The sequence below is a fragment of the Antennarius striatus genome, chromosome 8 (genome assembly GCF_040054535.1).
Source record: "Antennarius striatus isolate MH-2024 chromosome 8, ASM4005453v1, whole genome shotgun sequence".
NCBI classification, from domain to species: Eukaryota; Metazoa; Chordata; class Actinopteri; order Lophiiformes; family Antennariidae; genus Antennarius; species Antennarius striatus.
In genome coordinates, this window is record NC_090783.1 from 4,547,230 (window position 1) to 4,563,206 (window position 15,977).

General features: G+C 42.7%; 1 protein-coding gene across 4 annotated transcripts in view; it reads left to right on the plus strand.

The window, feature by feature from the left end:
• Positions 1-15,977, plus strand: part of lrba (LPS-responsive vesicle trafficking, beach and anchor containing) — a 150,113-nt gene that overhangs the window by 57,687 nt on the left and 76,449 nt on the right. For all 4 annotated transcript variants that reach the window (XM_068320696.1, XM_068320700.1, XM_068320699.1 and 1 more), the window contains exons 34-36: positions 373-437; positions 1,619-1,727; positions 9,612-9,778. In XM_068320696.1, coding sequence (XP_068176797.1) covers positions 373-437; positions 1,619-1,727; positions 9,612-9,778 — 341 coding nt within the window. The remainder of the gene's footprint in view (positions 1-372; positions 438-1,618; positions 1,728-9,611; positions 9,779-15,977) is intronic.

Sequence of the window (15,977 nt, forward strand, 5' to 3'; positions counted from 1 at the left end):
GTTTGCACACTGATTATGTGGCCTGTGCTGACCAAAGGAGACAATATGTCCCCTTAGATAAGGTTTCATTTCATGCTAAAGGCTTGTACTGGTGGGGAAACTGAAAAGTGGAGTTCAGATCAGACAAAATGAATCATTAAATGGAACACTAACCAAAAATAGCTTAGAAATTTCTGCTTTTCTGTTTCACACCATTACAAACTCAGTCTTTGGATGTGATAAGTTCTATATATCAATGGATAGCAGGTTTATTCCCAAACTTGATGTTACATGACGAGACATTTCCTTCTCTCTGCTTAGAAATGAGTTGGAGCAGGTTAAAGCTTCAGAGTGCAAGCATTGTAACAAACTGTAATGTGTGCTTATTTGCAGGAATGGCAGAACTCTATCCAGAAGAACGCAGGGCTAGCCTTCATCGAGTTGGTCAACGAAGGCAGGTCAGTAGCTGGTTATAACTGGTAATAACCAGGGTGACGGGGCCTCGGCTCGCTGGTTCCTTTGTGAAATCATTTGTAATTTCCACTTTATCTCCATCTGTCTTTTTCTTTTTTCAAGCATCCTGACACATTAGCTCCCTCTCTTCCTAATAAGACTCTCATTTCCACATCCGTTCCCTATCCTTAATATTAAATCAATAATTAAATCAATGAAACATATTTATCATCTGACTGACCCCGTTTTTCTTTACTTGAATACCTATTCTTGAAATTATATTCTGTGTGATAACAGCAAGGTCTTCGCTTTAAATTCTTGCTGAACCCCTTGATAATATTATTTACTATTATTATTTACTATTTAATATAATATCTAAAGAGGGGATTTGACTGTGTGCTCTGATGCTACACCCTGAAAACGCTGTTGTTGTGTTTTGTCCATATGTAGTCTAAAGCTCTGAGCACCTGAAAGAAGGGCAGTGGCTCGGTTATTGATAGCCGGGCCTCGACAGGGCCACAGAGGCCACAGAGGCCCCAGCACCTCCGCTCCCCCGCTGCCCTGTGCTGAAACAGGAGGCTTGGGTTACAGTCATCCCCTTGCCCTGACACCCCCCCCGCCCCTCTCCCCACACCACACTCAGCCTACCCCATCCCTCTTTTCTGGCCCCTGGTCTGTTATTGTTCCACTTTGCACAGTCCTGACCTTTAGGGCTGCAGAGAGGTTTCTTTGACCTGCACACACAGACACACACATGCACGTAACATACGTGTTTCATCAACACCGATAAGGAGAAGGAGGTGGGTTACATATGTAGCAGCATGAGCCCAGATCCTCCTTCCTGTCAGATACATATCATTAACAAATCAATTAGCATGCGCGCCCCCAGTTGAACGGACTATCTGGTTTGGTTTGGTTACCAAATTAGATTTTCTGCCTGTTTCACACAGTGTTTTTTCAGCATTTTATGGGTATTACATGGCTGTTCGTTCTCCAGTTTACCAGTTTTCAGAGTGTTGAACACATGTTTCAGATCTGAAGCTCGAGATTTTTATGATATCGCTAAACATCTGTCTGACATTCTGTCCTCTGTGATGGAAAAAAAAATTGACATCCATACATTATGCCTTCACAAAACGTTGGAGTAATACTTGCAAAACACGTGCATTAAGTTCTCTTTTCTTAGGCTGCTGAGTCACACCATGAAGGACCATCTGGTTCGTGTGGCTAATGAAGCTGAATTCATCCTCAGCAGACAGAGGGCTGAAGACATCCACAAACATGCAGAGTTTGAGGTGAGATCTGCATTGAATTCATCTTTAGATGAACGTTGCATGTTGGTTTTATTGGTGTTAGATTCCAGGACGTTGGGATAATATTCTGCAACTTGGGGCTAAAATCCATCAAATGAGACACGTAGGACCCTGATATACCTGATCAGAAGATCAACCTTTTGAAGTGCTTTTTTTACATAAGAAATGTTGACATATTTTCTAATGTGAGATCTGAGGGCATCTAAGCTTTCCTAAACTAGGACAATAAAGTCCATTTGTGGCTCGTTGCACTTAGACTGTTTTGATAGAAGTGTGTAATAGTTTGATATTCCAGTCAGTGAAAGGCTAGAAAAGGTGATCCAAAGACTGTTTAAAACCTGTCTGTCAAGTTTGGAGATCTGTCACAGCAATCCCGGCGGGTAAATGTTTACTTTTCAAACATAACCCTATGCTAATCATGAGCGTGCACTCCCCCCTTCCCCAAAAAAAGACGCAGACATACACATACGCACTGAAGTAGTTTGAGCCTGGAGATCATGCTTGGCACATATCACTAACCAAACATTGTGTAGTGTTAATTTATCCCCGTGCCTCTCTGCCCCTGAAACATAACTTCTCCCCCCGATGCCTCCACCAGTTCTCAGCACAAGTGCTGCCATTCACATGAAGCTGCTGGGCCAACTCTGTCCTGACCCATGGGCACCCTTTGTTGCCCCCCCCCCCCCATCCCAGTCCAACTCAACTGAACTCCCTGGCTCTATGCTGTCTAGATCTCACCAAAATCATTTCCTGTCCCGCTGAGATCCTGTCCATTATACTCCCGCTGGGGGTGTATTTTGCCAGTGACAGGAATATGGCACCCCCCCCGCACCCTCCCCGTCTTATTTCTCAGGAACCTGCCAGCACTAAAACCTGCAGACGGACCTGAGATGTGCTGGCCTGAAGGGCTGACTTTGTGTACACCCCCTACCTCCATCCCCGAGCCGCGGCCCCCTCTTCGCAGTAAAAATGTGATGCTTTTCTTTTCAGGTTCAAGGCAGGTTCTCTCTTACACCGCAGAGAAGTTAAATCCCTAAGGAGTGTTGAAAGTCACTCAGAGGGGTGGGGGCACAACGTTTGCATATCAAAGTTTTGTCTCTGAGTTCCATGTTTTGCTTTTTCTGGGATGGGCTGCTTTTCTTTCACCCTACTCATTTTATCCTCTAAGTGAACCTGATCGCTCACACAATATTATTAATGTGATCTTATTTTATCATTTTTAATGTATTCTGGTAGAGGAGTATTTAGTTCTCAGAGATCGAATGTATTCTATTATTAAATGCCCACTTTATGAAATTTAATTTCTCCTTGTACAGAAGTACACAGACGGTATTCCTAGTAAGACAGCTATCTTCATCAGAGTACCAGTAAGCCTCCCTGAGTATGTTGTCTGGCTGGTCGACAGATTTGGCAGCCATTCTGCATCAAATGATCCCGCTCTGTCTCTCGCCATCGCCGCCGGCTACACGATCTCTGACAAGAGATAGAGAGAAAAACTCCTTGGCTTTTAAACCTGATTCCATAATTTTGTATTTCACAGAACAGAATATTTTGTGAGTCTTGTTTTTTCTCTACTCCCTTCCTGTATGACCTTATTTTTAAAAAAAAATAAATGTGCATCATTTGAGTCCGGTTTTTTATGATGAGCCTTTAAGAAGATCACAGGTCTTTGTTTGCCGACCAGCAGGCATGAATGTAAAATTTGTTGAGCAACAAAAGACAATCAAGGGTAATACATCTTATTTCGGAATTAGGAGTTTTAATATATGCTGTCCTGTTGTGGGCCTACTTCAGTGCAATCCTGTGCGCTGTGTAATTGGGTCAGGGTTTGTTATATTTCTAAATAAAGCCGCCCTATCACTTACATGAACTGTCACTCAGTCGACTGCCAAAATACAACTAATACAAAGCTATAACTTTCTAGTTTCGGAGTATTTTCATGTTGTCATTTGAAATCTACTCTACCCTGTTTTCGCCTTGCTGCTGTCCTTAATCAGATACCCGCCGTAGCTCGTCTCAAACTATGTTTCACAATTGAATTCCCTGCTTAAATGCAGTTGCTCCTCAGTGACCTCTGAGAAGAAGTGAACCCCTGATAAGTCTTGCTCTGATATTGCTGTATTGATTTTTGCCTCCATACGAGCTCTGCTTGAGCCTGCTGGAGCCAACGGTTTCATTTACCAGAGCCACAATAAAAATAACAGACCAATGAAACATCCCCCCCGAGGTTGTGTGTGTCTGTGTGTGTGTGTGTGTGTGGGGGGGGTTGAAATAATTTTCATCCATGTCCCAGTTCTCTAAATTGCTGTTCCTTTGTATTGTGTTTCGGTGATGCTATAGGATTCGTTATTGTTTTTGTGACAACTAAACCTAAAAAATAAGCATCCAAAATACTCGTCTAGGGCGTTGTTGTGTTTCGGTAAAGTTCTTTAAATCGTGCATTCGTTAATTGTCCGAACAAAATCTGCATCTTCCATCATTGGGGTGTTAAACTTTTAAAGACACGCGCAGTTAAGCTACAGAAAAGACAATTTAATACGCAAAAGTTATGTTTGTTCCTCGTCAGAGTTCGTATCCTTGTGAAGTTGGAGTTTATCATATGCTGTCTTTTTCTTACTTCCTCTTGCGCTCACACCCCCCCCGACAGTCTGTAGGACAGAATTGAGTTATCTTCAGCCCTGAGAGTAAGTTATTACAGTGGGCTCAGGGTGAAACAGATGAAGATAACTAGCGGGAAATCCAATTACCTTTTAGGGTTCTCTATCTAAAAGGATCCTTAATGTGAGGGAGATCTGTTGATCCGATGCTGCTGCCCAGTCTGGCAAATGATGAACTCTGATATCTTCCAGAGGACCAGGAAGGAGAAGAGAGATGGAAAGGAGGAGAGAGAAATCGAACTCCCTCTTTTTATGGGGCTGTTCATTAGGAATGAAATGTGGTGGGCTTAGGGGCACAAGGGCAGATAAGAAGGTCCAGATAGGGAAGAGTGAGGAAGAACCAAGTCATTTCTATTCTTTCTTTCACTTCAATCTTTTTTCTTTTTTTTTTTTTTAATACCCCTTTGATTCATCCTCTACTGTTATACGGAGTAATTGAATTGACTGTCTGAGAGATCCCGTGAAAGCCAGACGATAGCAGCTAATTAGAGCTCGGCGTTATTGTCTTCTCTCTGCTGAGCTTGTAAAACGATCCGGTCCTTCTCCTCGAATTAATGAAATTAACATCGAGCTGATGCTCATTATGGTCTATTATGATAGCACCGGTCTCTGGAAACTTGTGCATCACGGAGCGGAGTTTTTGCGGCGATGTCCTGTAATAATTGAAGATGTAGTCGTACATTTAAATGAAGTCGGCAGACGGAACAGTGAAAGCTCTTGCTCGTATTGTTAAAAATGAAGCAAAACGTTGAACAAAGGTTACACAAACTCACACAGGAAGAGCCGGAGAACCACAACTCCCAAAGGCCATTTACACTGCGTCACTCGCAGCGCTCAGACTGATAGCTGCCACCGACTGTAGCTTGCTGTCATGTCGTTGTCGCAACTGTAATGTAGTATGTCAGCAGGGCTGGATGTCTGGACACCTCTTTATGGGTAAAACTGCTGTCAAGAGAAGAAAAGGGGTGTGGGGGGGGGGCAAAAACATCTATATGAAGAGTGTTGTTTCACCTCAATCATGATGTTGATGCTTTTTCACAAAAGCAAACTTGCAAGAATGAAAAAACCTCAAGACTGAACAGCAGCAAACCTTGAAAACAAAATGCTGCTAGTTTGAAAAAATAGAAGAAATCAACATCTTTTCTCTGATTCCTGTCGCTTCCTGTTCGATGACTATTTTTTTTATTTATTGTGCACAATGAACCGTTTCTCTCAAGGCACGAGGAGATAGAATGAAAGAAGTGGGGTACACAGGATGGTTGGGGAACAGTGGTCTCAGTAATGAAGTCCCCAGGTACCTCCTCTGCAGCTGCCATCATTATGTGAGAGCAGCTAAGCCTGTAATATGACTTCACTCCAGTTTCCTTTAACATAGTCTTTTTTTAGTCACCAGGAGACTATTTTGCATTTATTTTTTTTCTTCTATGATTTTCTTTCCCATGTTTTGTTGCATCTTTTTTTTTTTTTTTAAATAAAATCCCCTTTGCTGCTTCCTTTTTCTATCTCCTTGCTTCATTTCACTATTTTTCACCTCCAGAAGACAGTTTAACACGTATGATTTTTCACTTGGCATGACCTTGAAGCCGGGCTCTGGAGTCATTGTAATAAAAAAAAAAAGAAGAAAAAAAAAGAGATGGCAGTGAACGCAGACTGTTGTAGCGAGAGGAGGATGCGGCTTTGCAGAGAAAAGGGGTAGGAAAAAGATGAAGAGGCTGCCAGCTGAGCATGGTGACCAGTCCATTAAAGTCACAGGCAGGGAGGAGGAGGAAGAGGAGGAGAGATGCTTTTGATAAGTGTTGCGCCTACGTTAACCTTGATGGTCGCTTGCATTGGGTCGGTGCCAGCAGGATCTGTTTCAACTGGATTTGATGGGGTTTTTTTCTCCTTCCCTTCTCTGCGGGAACAGAAGAAGAAAAAAAAAATCAATACTTGGGAGCACAGCATGACAGGAGCATCATTCCAGAATTGAAGTGGCTGTCAGGCGTTGTCATTTGGTGACTTTTGTTCGCCATTGTACTTTTAAGCCCTCATTTTTCTCCCCCTCGTCTTCCCTTGACTCGTTTCTTCCCCAGCCCATTGTCTGTATTCCCCTGGTGACATTTTATGTTGCAATTTGAAAACTTGAGGGCAAAAGATCAAGTGCAAGAGAATTTCTTTGAAACCAATTGGTGGGCCGCTTCAGCATCTACTTTTATTTAGCCTTCCCCATCCTCCTTTTTTCATTTCATCCTCTTGTCTCCCCAGACCTCCATTGTGTTCCAGGAGGAATTTATTTGTACTGTATTTGCATTCTGTGATACCAGACAAGGACAAGTCTGATGTCTCGCCATCCTCTGGACAGGTTTTCTGCCCGTTTGTAAATGAAACCCTCAGGGAGCGCTTGTCGACGGATGTGAGAAATTGGAGATTCTCACAGAGCGATAGTCCAGCCTTGGAGAGTGTGTAGCCCTGATGTGCCTCCAATGTCAAGACATTGCAAATCAAGCGCTTTAATGGCATCGCTGCTAGTTTTTGTTTCTCTTCTTCGTTCCTGCAGCAGAACCTCCAAACCCTGGTTTTGTCATTCGGTGTGTTAAAGGCTGGCTGTAGCACCAAAACACTGTCAGACCTCTCTCTGTCACTCTAATTGATAAACATTGGGCTGATATCTTGTAATGAGCCTCCATTCTCCAGCCTATTACACTGGTTAACCCTCTCAACCCATGGAGGGGGAGGAGGAGGGTCAGGCTTCATCTGACAGCAACTACAGCATGTAGATAAGGCTGTTTGAACAACACCGCCGCCGGAGACCACACCTCCTTGTTCCCCTTTCTTAGAGAATCATTTCATTATTCCTTTTTTTTGTAATGCTCTTAAGCTACATTTTCCTTCATTTTCACCCATGCAATTTTAGAATTTATCACTCTTTCCACCGCCCAGTGGCTTCTTTTACCAGGCGATTTTTTTTTTTCTTCCTCCCAAATTCCAAAACACATCCACAGTTATTTATTTGAACTGTTGATGAATTGTGGGAGACACGGTTCTGTGTAATTGACTCGATTAATGCCAGCCATTATCATTTCGTCTTCACCAAGCTGTCTCCTCTGGCAGAGCAGACACTCGTTCCGAGGCCGACCCTGTCAGCCAGGCCGTGTAATGGAAGGTGCTGCCCATGATTACAGTGTCGCAAGTCATAACGGTCTCACTGCCGGCAAAGTTGTGCCCCGGTGGCTGTCTGGGTAGGAGGCTAACAAAGCTAGTCTGCTGTCCGTTTCCTTCAGCTGGGAATGAAGCAGTTGTCCCCCCCGGGCATCTTTTTTGGGATATAATTTTAAAATATGTACACCAAAAGTGTCACATTTCTGATTTTTAAATGGGAACAGTTGTTTGTGTTTCCTAAAAAGAAAAGGAAAGAAAGAACTGCGCCCCCCCTCCCTCCCCCTGTACATGAATATGGATTGAAATGAATGCGGGATCGTGGCGTCTGGGAAATGTAGTTATTCTTGCCTTCATAATACGTCCCTCAGAATTCACTGGCATATATTCTGACTTCACATCGACGGAATGACCCGTACAATTAACGGTGACTTGTCTTTTCCACTTACGAGCAAACCCAGCATTTGGGTTTTTAATGGCGCTACTTATGTGTTCAGCTTTCTTTTTTTTTTGGGTTGTTATTTCAGGGGCGAGCCTGTGAATTTGGCGTTTTTTTTTTTCCTCCTACAGCTGAATTTGGCTTGAGATATGAGAAAAGCCCATTACAGCATGGAGGGTTTTAATGTGTGTGCCGGCTCAACACACAGGTGATGAAGTGTTTGTTTATGGTTATAGGTTTGAATCCAGCACTGTTGATTAGTAGTGCAGACTTAACATGTCTCAGACAGGGGCAGTTGGAAATAGACCCTAATGTGCCGTTTACATCTGTTTCATAGACAGAAATCCACACAACCATTTATTTGGCTCAAATTTATCATTTTTATGAAAATTTATAAAATGTGTTTGGAATAGTTTTTTTTTTTCTGTAGTGCAGACCGGCACATTCTTTTCATTTTAAACCATACCAGACGGTGTATTTTGCAATAATTTTCATAAAATCCTCTCGGTTCCTTCTTTTGGTCCGCTAACTTCAGTGCAACTGATCAAGATTAATGGCATGCAACAACACAACACACTCACACACACAAAGCAAAGCATTCTCCGGTTGAAATTACAAACACTCTAATTCTTTTTTTTTTTTTTTTGTGCGCGCGCCCTTTATTTTCACCATTTCCCAGGTCATCAAGCTTGAAAGGTCAAGGCCCAATTTAATACCACACAAAGAGACGTAGATTGATAATTAAGGCCCGGCAGCTTGCAGAAAAGCCCCTCTAATGTGATTTATACCTATAGATTTTCTGTCAGGTATGAAATGTTGTTGTTCAAATTGCAGAAGGGGAACCATTATAAAGCACTTCAGTGGTAACTTTGGAAAAGGAGGTTGCATTTGTTAAGCTGGGCATCGGAGTTGATGCCTACTTTAGGACTGTTACAGCGATGGGTTTGTTTAACATTAATTTGATAAGCAGAGACTTACATTAATATTTGAATGAGCTTTGTTCTTATTGCTGCAGCCATTTGCTTTATAGCTGTTTCTCCCTGCAGGGGAAAATTTAAATGCACCATTAGAAGCCTGATGATCCACATGTCCAACCATTCGATACATAGCACACACTTTCGCTCCCTCCCTCTCCTGATGCTCACCTTCAATAACAACATGATTTTGAAGGAGTTGTCCCAAGTACACCAAGAGTTTTGAATGGAATTGATTCTGAATCCATGATTGGGAATCAGTGTTTTTAATCAGAAGGTATTTTCAGAAGGTGTTCTACTCTTTACCGTCGCTGCAGAGCTCAAAGGCCCGTTCCGTTAACAAATTCAGACAGAGAAAAATGTCCTCCTCCGGAGGGCATTAGTTAATACATGTCCAGTGTTATTAATCAAAATGACAAGAGGACAGAAATGACCCCATGCTTTTCATTTGGTTCTACTCTGGTATACTTTCTGTATATGAAAACATGGTTGTGTTTGCGTCCATGTTGTTCCTCCCTATAGATCCACTGGAGCACATATTATGATTTATATACCGAAAAGTCCATTTTCTTGGCACGTTCGTGCGTGTGTTTGAAATATACACACCCGTGATGCCTTCACTTGCAGAATGTGTAATGTTATTTTTCAATTTCCGTCCCAGTCTAACTGCGCTCAGTATGCAGCCGACAAGCGAGATGAGGAGAAAATGTGCGACCACCTGATCCGAGCAGCCAAGTATCGCGACCATGTGACGGCGACGCAGCTCATCCAGAAGATAGTGAACATCCTGACCGACAAACATGGAGCCTGGGGGAGCTCCTCTATGAGGTAAACCAAAACCCATCCCTTAGCAGCACCATGGCGGATGGAGATCATTATGTTTTGTTTCAGAAGTGTAAAAATGATAAATTATTCCTTGATTCTGTGTGTGTTGTTCACCACATGTCAGAAAATATATACAGAAGAAAGGCCTTTAATCAACGTGATGCACCTGTTTTATGTTTTATGTTCATAGCATGTCATTTTCTCAGCCTCAAATTATTCAGACCTCTAATGGTTTTAATCTCATCATAATCTTTTTTTCTCATCCACCCCCCACCCCCCCAATCCTCATGGCTTTGATTAAATTAGATTTGCAAAGGTGAAAATGTCAGCTGTGGGTTGAATGATGCATTGACTTGGGAGAGATGAAAGCCATTTAAACAGCTCCGCTCCCATTAAGAACAGAGGGAACCCTATCCTCTGTGTTTGTTTCACCAAATAGGCTGCAGAATCCAATGCAGCTATTCCCTAATGATGGCTGTTTGTGCAGGTAGTGTGTAATGGTGAGCCGGAGAGACGGCTGCTGGCTCACGCTTGTTAGGCTGAACCAACTCTCTGGAGACTCGTCTGGCGAGGGTTAGTTTGCTGTTGGATCAGGAGTCCATCTCTGGCTGTCTTTGTTCCCCCCCCCCCCCCCCCCAGTTGTTTCAGGATACGGTGTCTTATTTGTCATATTTTTTCTTTCCTTGATCCCATTTCTGCCCATGCGTGCTCACATATGCGCATTCGCCATTTACAATGGAGATTGTGTTCTCCGAGCCCCGGCCAGAAAACTCCCTGATGCCGTTGCGCTATTGATGGTTTTCCTAATGGCTGCCGATGGGCGCAGGGAGCCACTGGCACCGGGCCTTGGAGTGCAGCACTCGTTTAATAAATCACAATCAGTCCTGTGCCATTACATCAATACTTTTGGTCAATTACTGTGAAGGTCAGTTGGTGCAGCTTTGCACTGGAGCCTGTGGTATGCTGGCATAGGGGAAACATCTGGTGCTGCAAACCAAAGAAAAGGAACATGCATAAGAAAAAGGAAGTGTGCAGGAAAAGTCACGAGTACACCTGTATACCTGCAGGCATCGTTTGGATCGGAGAATTTCTTTCCTTAATGATTTAGTGGCATCAGTGTGTGGCGACTGTAAATATGAGCAGGAATGGATGGATGCAATGAAACCTGCAAACTTCCTCCCTGGCCTGAAAATGAAAATTCAGGAACACAGAGATGATGCACCAAACTCTGATTATGACCCTTTTGTAGCTCGGGTGTTAAATCCAAGCCTGGCTGCTCACACAACGTTGAAAAACATATTCCCCAAAGTTTCCATTCAATAAAGTCTGAAAATGAAAATATTATTTTCTCACAAGCTGATGGGAATTGTTGTTTCCTCACGGCAGCCATCTAATATCTTCTGACATAGTGTGACCTGCCTGAATGCAATTTGTGTCTTAATATCCAGCTTACAGCGGCTCTGGCCTCTAGAGGAAAGAGGTGTTAGGTGATTTTCCTTTTTCCATTCCCCTGCCTTGCCTTTGCTCTCGGTGGTACGATTTCTTTTCTCGTTTCCTCCTACTCCTTGTCCTTTACTCTTTTATTATTTATTTTTTTGGTTTCACTACTTCAGTTGTATCCCTGGGTGTCCAGGGAGGATTCCTTCCACCAGATAGAGGCAGTATCTCTCATATTTGTTGCCCTTGTCTGTCATCATGTGTCACGACAAAGACGGGACTTCAGCCAGACAGATGGGTCGACTACCTGTTCATCCATGCATTTTTTTGCCTCGGTGCCTTGAGACTCAGGTGTACAACATGCCAGCCTGCTGTCTTTTTAAGAGACAAAGAAAGTAAATGAACAGCCAGCAAGATGGTCAAAGATGAAACGACTGGCAGATGTCATTTTTTTCTTCCCTCTGTCTCTCCACATTTCTCCAGTGTCTCTTCCTTTGAGCTGGGGTGCGATGGGCATCCAGGCTGCAGCAGTGTTTATTTGGGTTAGGAATCATCTTTCATGTATTTGACACCTAGACAAAGTCGACGGACGGCGAGGGGAGATGAGAGCAGATGATGGAGAACGCCAACTCATGGTCTCTTGGGACACGCTCTACTCTCCTCTTTTTTTTCCCTGCTTCTCATACCATCTCTTTATTGCATTCTAATAGGCTGACTAATGTACCATGGAAATTCACTCTGGATGCAGGAAGCGGAGGAAGGAAAAGGAAAGTGGCAGCAGCAAAAGAGAAGGTTGAAGTGTGATGTAGAAGCAGTGTTGACTTCCTTTTTCATCCACACTCGCTGTTGTCAATCCGCTGATGTACCCAATCTGTTTGAGGCAAATAGAAGCATTATTCACCATCCAGAGGTTCAGGTTTAGTCCCGGGATTTTGCTGCTGTCTTCCTACTTTGTCTTCCTTCCTTTTTAAAGCTGCATGAGCATCCTTTATTTATTCCCAGTTTATTCCAACAATCTTCACCTCCAGCCACCCCTCTTCCCAAAGAAAGGAAACAAAAAAAAAAGCATCACACACACACACACACACACACACACACACACACACCTCAAGCACCTCTCCTCTGCTCCTCCTCTCCCATATAAGCAGCTCATTTTCTGCAGCTCCACTGCTCTAATGGACGCCCTAAGGCTAGAGGCTTCCCAGCCAAGGGACATCCATCTTTTGGCATGTCACTCCACCGCCCAGCAAAATCTTTGTGATGTGCACTCCAATTTTTCTTCAGTAAATCAAATCATCCTTCCTTCAGAAAGACGAATGCTTTGGGGTTAGAGTGTTATAGAGAAAATCAATGCCGGCAAAATTGAAACAGTATGCCTCCGTATTGATTGGCCTTGTGAGATCGAAAAGGAACAGCTTTGTAACTGTTCCGCCGGACAGTTAGCTGACCTGTAATGGACAAACTATTGATATTAGCATTACTATTTTATCTTGTGCTGTGTCATTTTGCCTGCAGACTACTGAGGGAAAGGAGCCCAAGCAGAACATCTGCAGTTAGATAAGGTTTTTCCTTTTTATTCCTGAGCGATACATGAGATGGTAACGGCAAAGGTAGAGAGAGCATTCTGGTGTATCACTGGATTTTCTCTCTTTTATTACAGGAAATGTTATTTCTTAAGGAAATTCTTATTACTATTGTTTTTATAAACAATAAATTGGTTTGTTCTTTGTGTTGTTGAGGATATATTGACGGCATTTAGCAGCAATCCAAACTAGCAACTATCATAGGAACCAAGCTGTCGGTCTAGATTGGTAGATTGAGTGTAGTATGAGACATAAAATCAAGAAGTCCAGAGAATATCTACACTACCTTCAGCATTCTGTAGCACCAGTCTGTGCTTCTCATTTCAACTCTGCTAAAGGCCAAATTTGTTCAATTGATATTTCCATGGTTTTTTATGATTAATTGAATGATCTGCAAAATGTCAGAGGATAGTTTAAAATCGTTTTTCATGGTTATCCACAGCCCAACTCAACGTCTTCTAATTGCTTATGTCTGACAGTCCACTAACCAAAGACGTTAACTCAGTTATGACGCGAAACATCACGAGTCAGACTGTCAAATTTAAAAACCTGGGACCTTTTTGCATTTGTCCTTGATAATGATTTTAGCAGGTTATTCACTTTCATATTTTTGATGAAGTTTCACTGCATAATTAATTTCACAAAACCTGAGATCTTATTTGTCAAGAGGTCAAATCTCTAAATCCCGCATAATTGACATGCAGTGCACAATATGATGCTGATGTGGTTTGGTTAGACTTTGTTCACACCACTGTTAATAATCTCGCCAATAAATCAGGATTTATTGATATCTAATCAGATTTACATATCCATAAATCCTGATTAGTGGAGTGAAATATGACATGACAGAGAAAAAATGTGTCATTTTATTTTTAGTTTTAAAGAAATTCATGGAGTAAAACGGTTTGGGAAAAAAATAGTCTTTAACCACTGTTTATTATCCTGTGTTGTGCTCTGTTATGAGCTTTGCTCCACTCATTTAGCATCCCTCTCTGGATTGTAACTGTGTCACCATGCTAAATAATCCTGCCATCCAGCTGAGAGAAAAACAGACGACATTCATGTTCGCTTTTTTCTTTCTATCTTTAGAATAAATGACTACCCGCGAAACATCGGCGACCAGATTCACCTCCACTTGTGTGCTTTCGTTCCAGACTTAAATCATAATTATGATACATAATACCGAATGTAATGCGTGTGTTAAAGCTGAGGCCTGCACAACGTCTGTTCTGCCTCGCATGCAAGTTTAATGGACACGGCGTACATTACAGCTGCGCTGGTACACTGCACGAAAAGGACTGCAAAAGGAAATGGGGCTCCATCCCGTCAGCAGAGATTATAACCATAGGAAACAAGAACATTACTGTTTAGAGTACACCGACTCTCGGAAATGCGCGACTCGAGAGGAGCAGGAAGAAGGAGGGTAGAGAGACAGAGGGAGATCGATGGAACAGGGGATGAGAGATATTTGTTACTGAGATGGAGACAAAGACAAGACATCCTTTTCTCTCACTCCCGTATATGTTAAACCATAATAGTGAGTTACTGCTCGCATCTACATGTAAAGGGTTGAGAGCATGTCTTGTTTGCAGGATGGGAAAACTCTGACTTATCTGATTGCCTTTGTTGTGTTTGGAAGGAGAATAAACACTTGAGCTGGATCTCTGATCCCTCTTGACTCTGATTTATGCACCAGATTTTCCACCAGTGATCATTTCTGCGTTTGTACTATTAATTAGTGTTTTATTCTTTTATTTCATCAAAATCAAATCGGGATTGCTGCCAAAGCGAATCGACATCAGATAGTCAGCTGAAATGTGCAACCCCCGCTTTGCACAGTACTTAACTCTCCATTTTTAACTGATAATGGCTTTTGGTTTGTGTATAAATAGTCGATGTCTAAACACAAATATGAGCTGATGTGCTGCTCGGTGGCAGCTGCAGCAGTCCGCAGCCCCTACCTCATCCCAGGCAGACAGCTGTTTCCTTTAGCCCATGTTCCGACTACTTCAAAAACAATTAGCTGGGGCCGGAGTCGTGCTCGTCCATCTGTCTTCATACAGTCATAAACATGGAGCATAAACACACCGAACCAAGCGACACTGGCCTCGGCCTGCGGTTACGTTCATCTCTGTAAACGAGACTCACGCAGGGATCTCCCAACGCCAGAGTCCTTAAACGGGTTTAACGTGAAAACCCGCCGCCTCGTTAATCATTCACGCTGACGTGCGTCTGGGACCGAAAAGTTGCGATGGGGACGAAAAGGATGTTCCCTTAAATCTCTTGGGAGGGGGGGGGGGGGGACTGTTGGAGTTTGACAGCCTCACATTCCATCAGTTACATAAAATAATGCGCCACAGAGGCCCTACCGTGCGGTGTGGCTCATGGATATGAATTAGAATATAGCCTTAATGATAACATTTACCTCGTCTGTATATACAGTACAGTGGCTGGGGCTGTGAGGAATAGCAACAAAGTGTCGCGGCGGAACATATTAACAGCGGATGATGTCCATATGTTAGCGTGTTTAACGTGTTGCAGCGTGGAGACTCAAAGAATCACACGCAGGAAGGAATAGTGGGTAATTGAAGAATTTTTGTTTTTTTACTACACAATAATCATAAGAGGACTTGAGCCAACAACCACGACTGCTCAATAGCTGATCAAAGTTGAACAAGCTGAACAAACAAGGGATTTTTTTTTTTTAAAATTAGAAGGCAAATTGGACAAGCTTAGTTTTTGTAACTTAATTATGTGACATAGAAATAGTATGTCAAATGAGCAATGAAGATAGAAAGGATAGGTTTCTATTTTCCAAGTTTACTCCTTAAGCTGAGACACACTTTATTAATAATGTACATTTTCATCAGAAAATTGACTGACATAGCTCGTCGTCTGTTCGAGTTTTACTCTTTTTCTAGATCGTCTTTTTACTTTGGTTTGTCCGAGTTTCTTCCCTGCGGTTCTGAAATGTAACAGAATCTGTGTTATAAAGTATGAAAGAAGCGCCCCCCCCCCATCCCAGAAAGACCAACCACACCATCCGTCCTCCATACCTCGCTACCCTCAGCCCGGCGTGGCTCCGTAGGAACAATCAGATTTATGAGTTTCATATACCCTTAAGAAAGTATACGGCCTCGGTGCAGCAAGGTCATGATAAAAAGGTGCTGATCAATATCTGA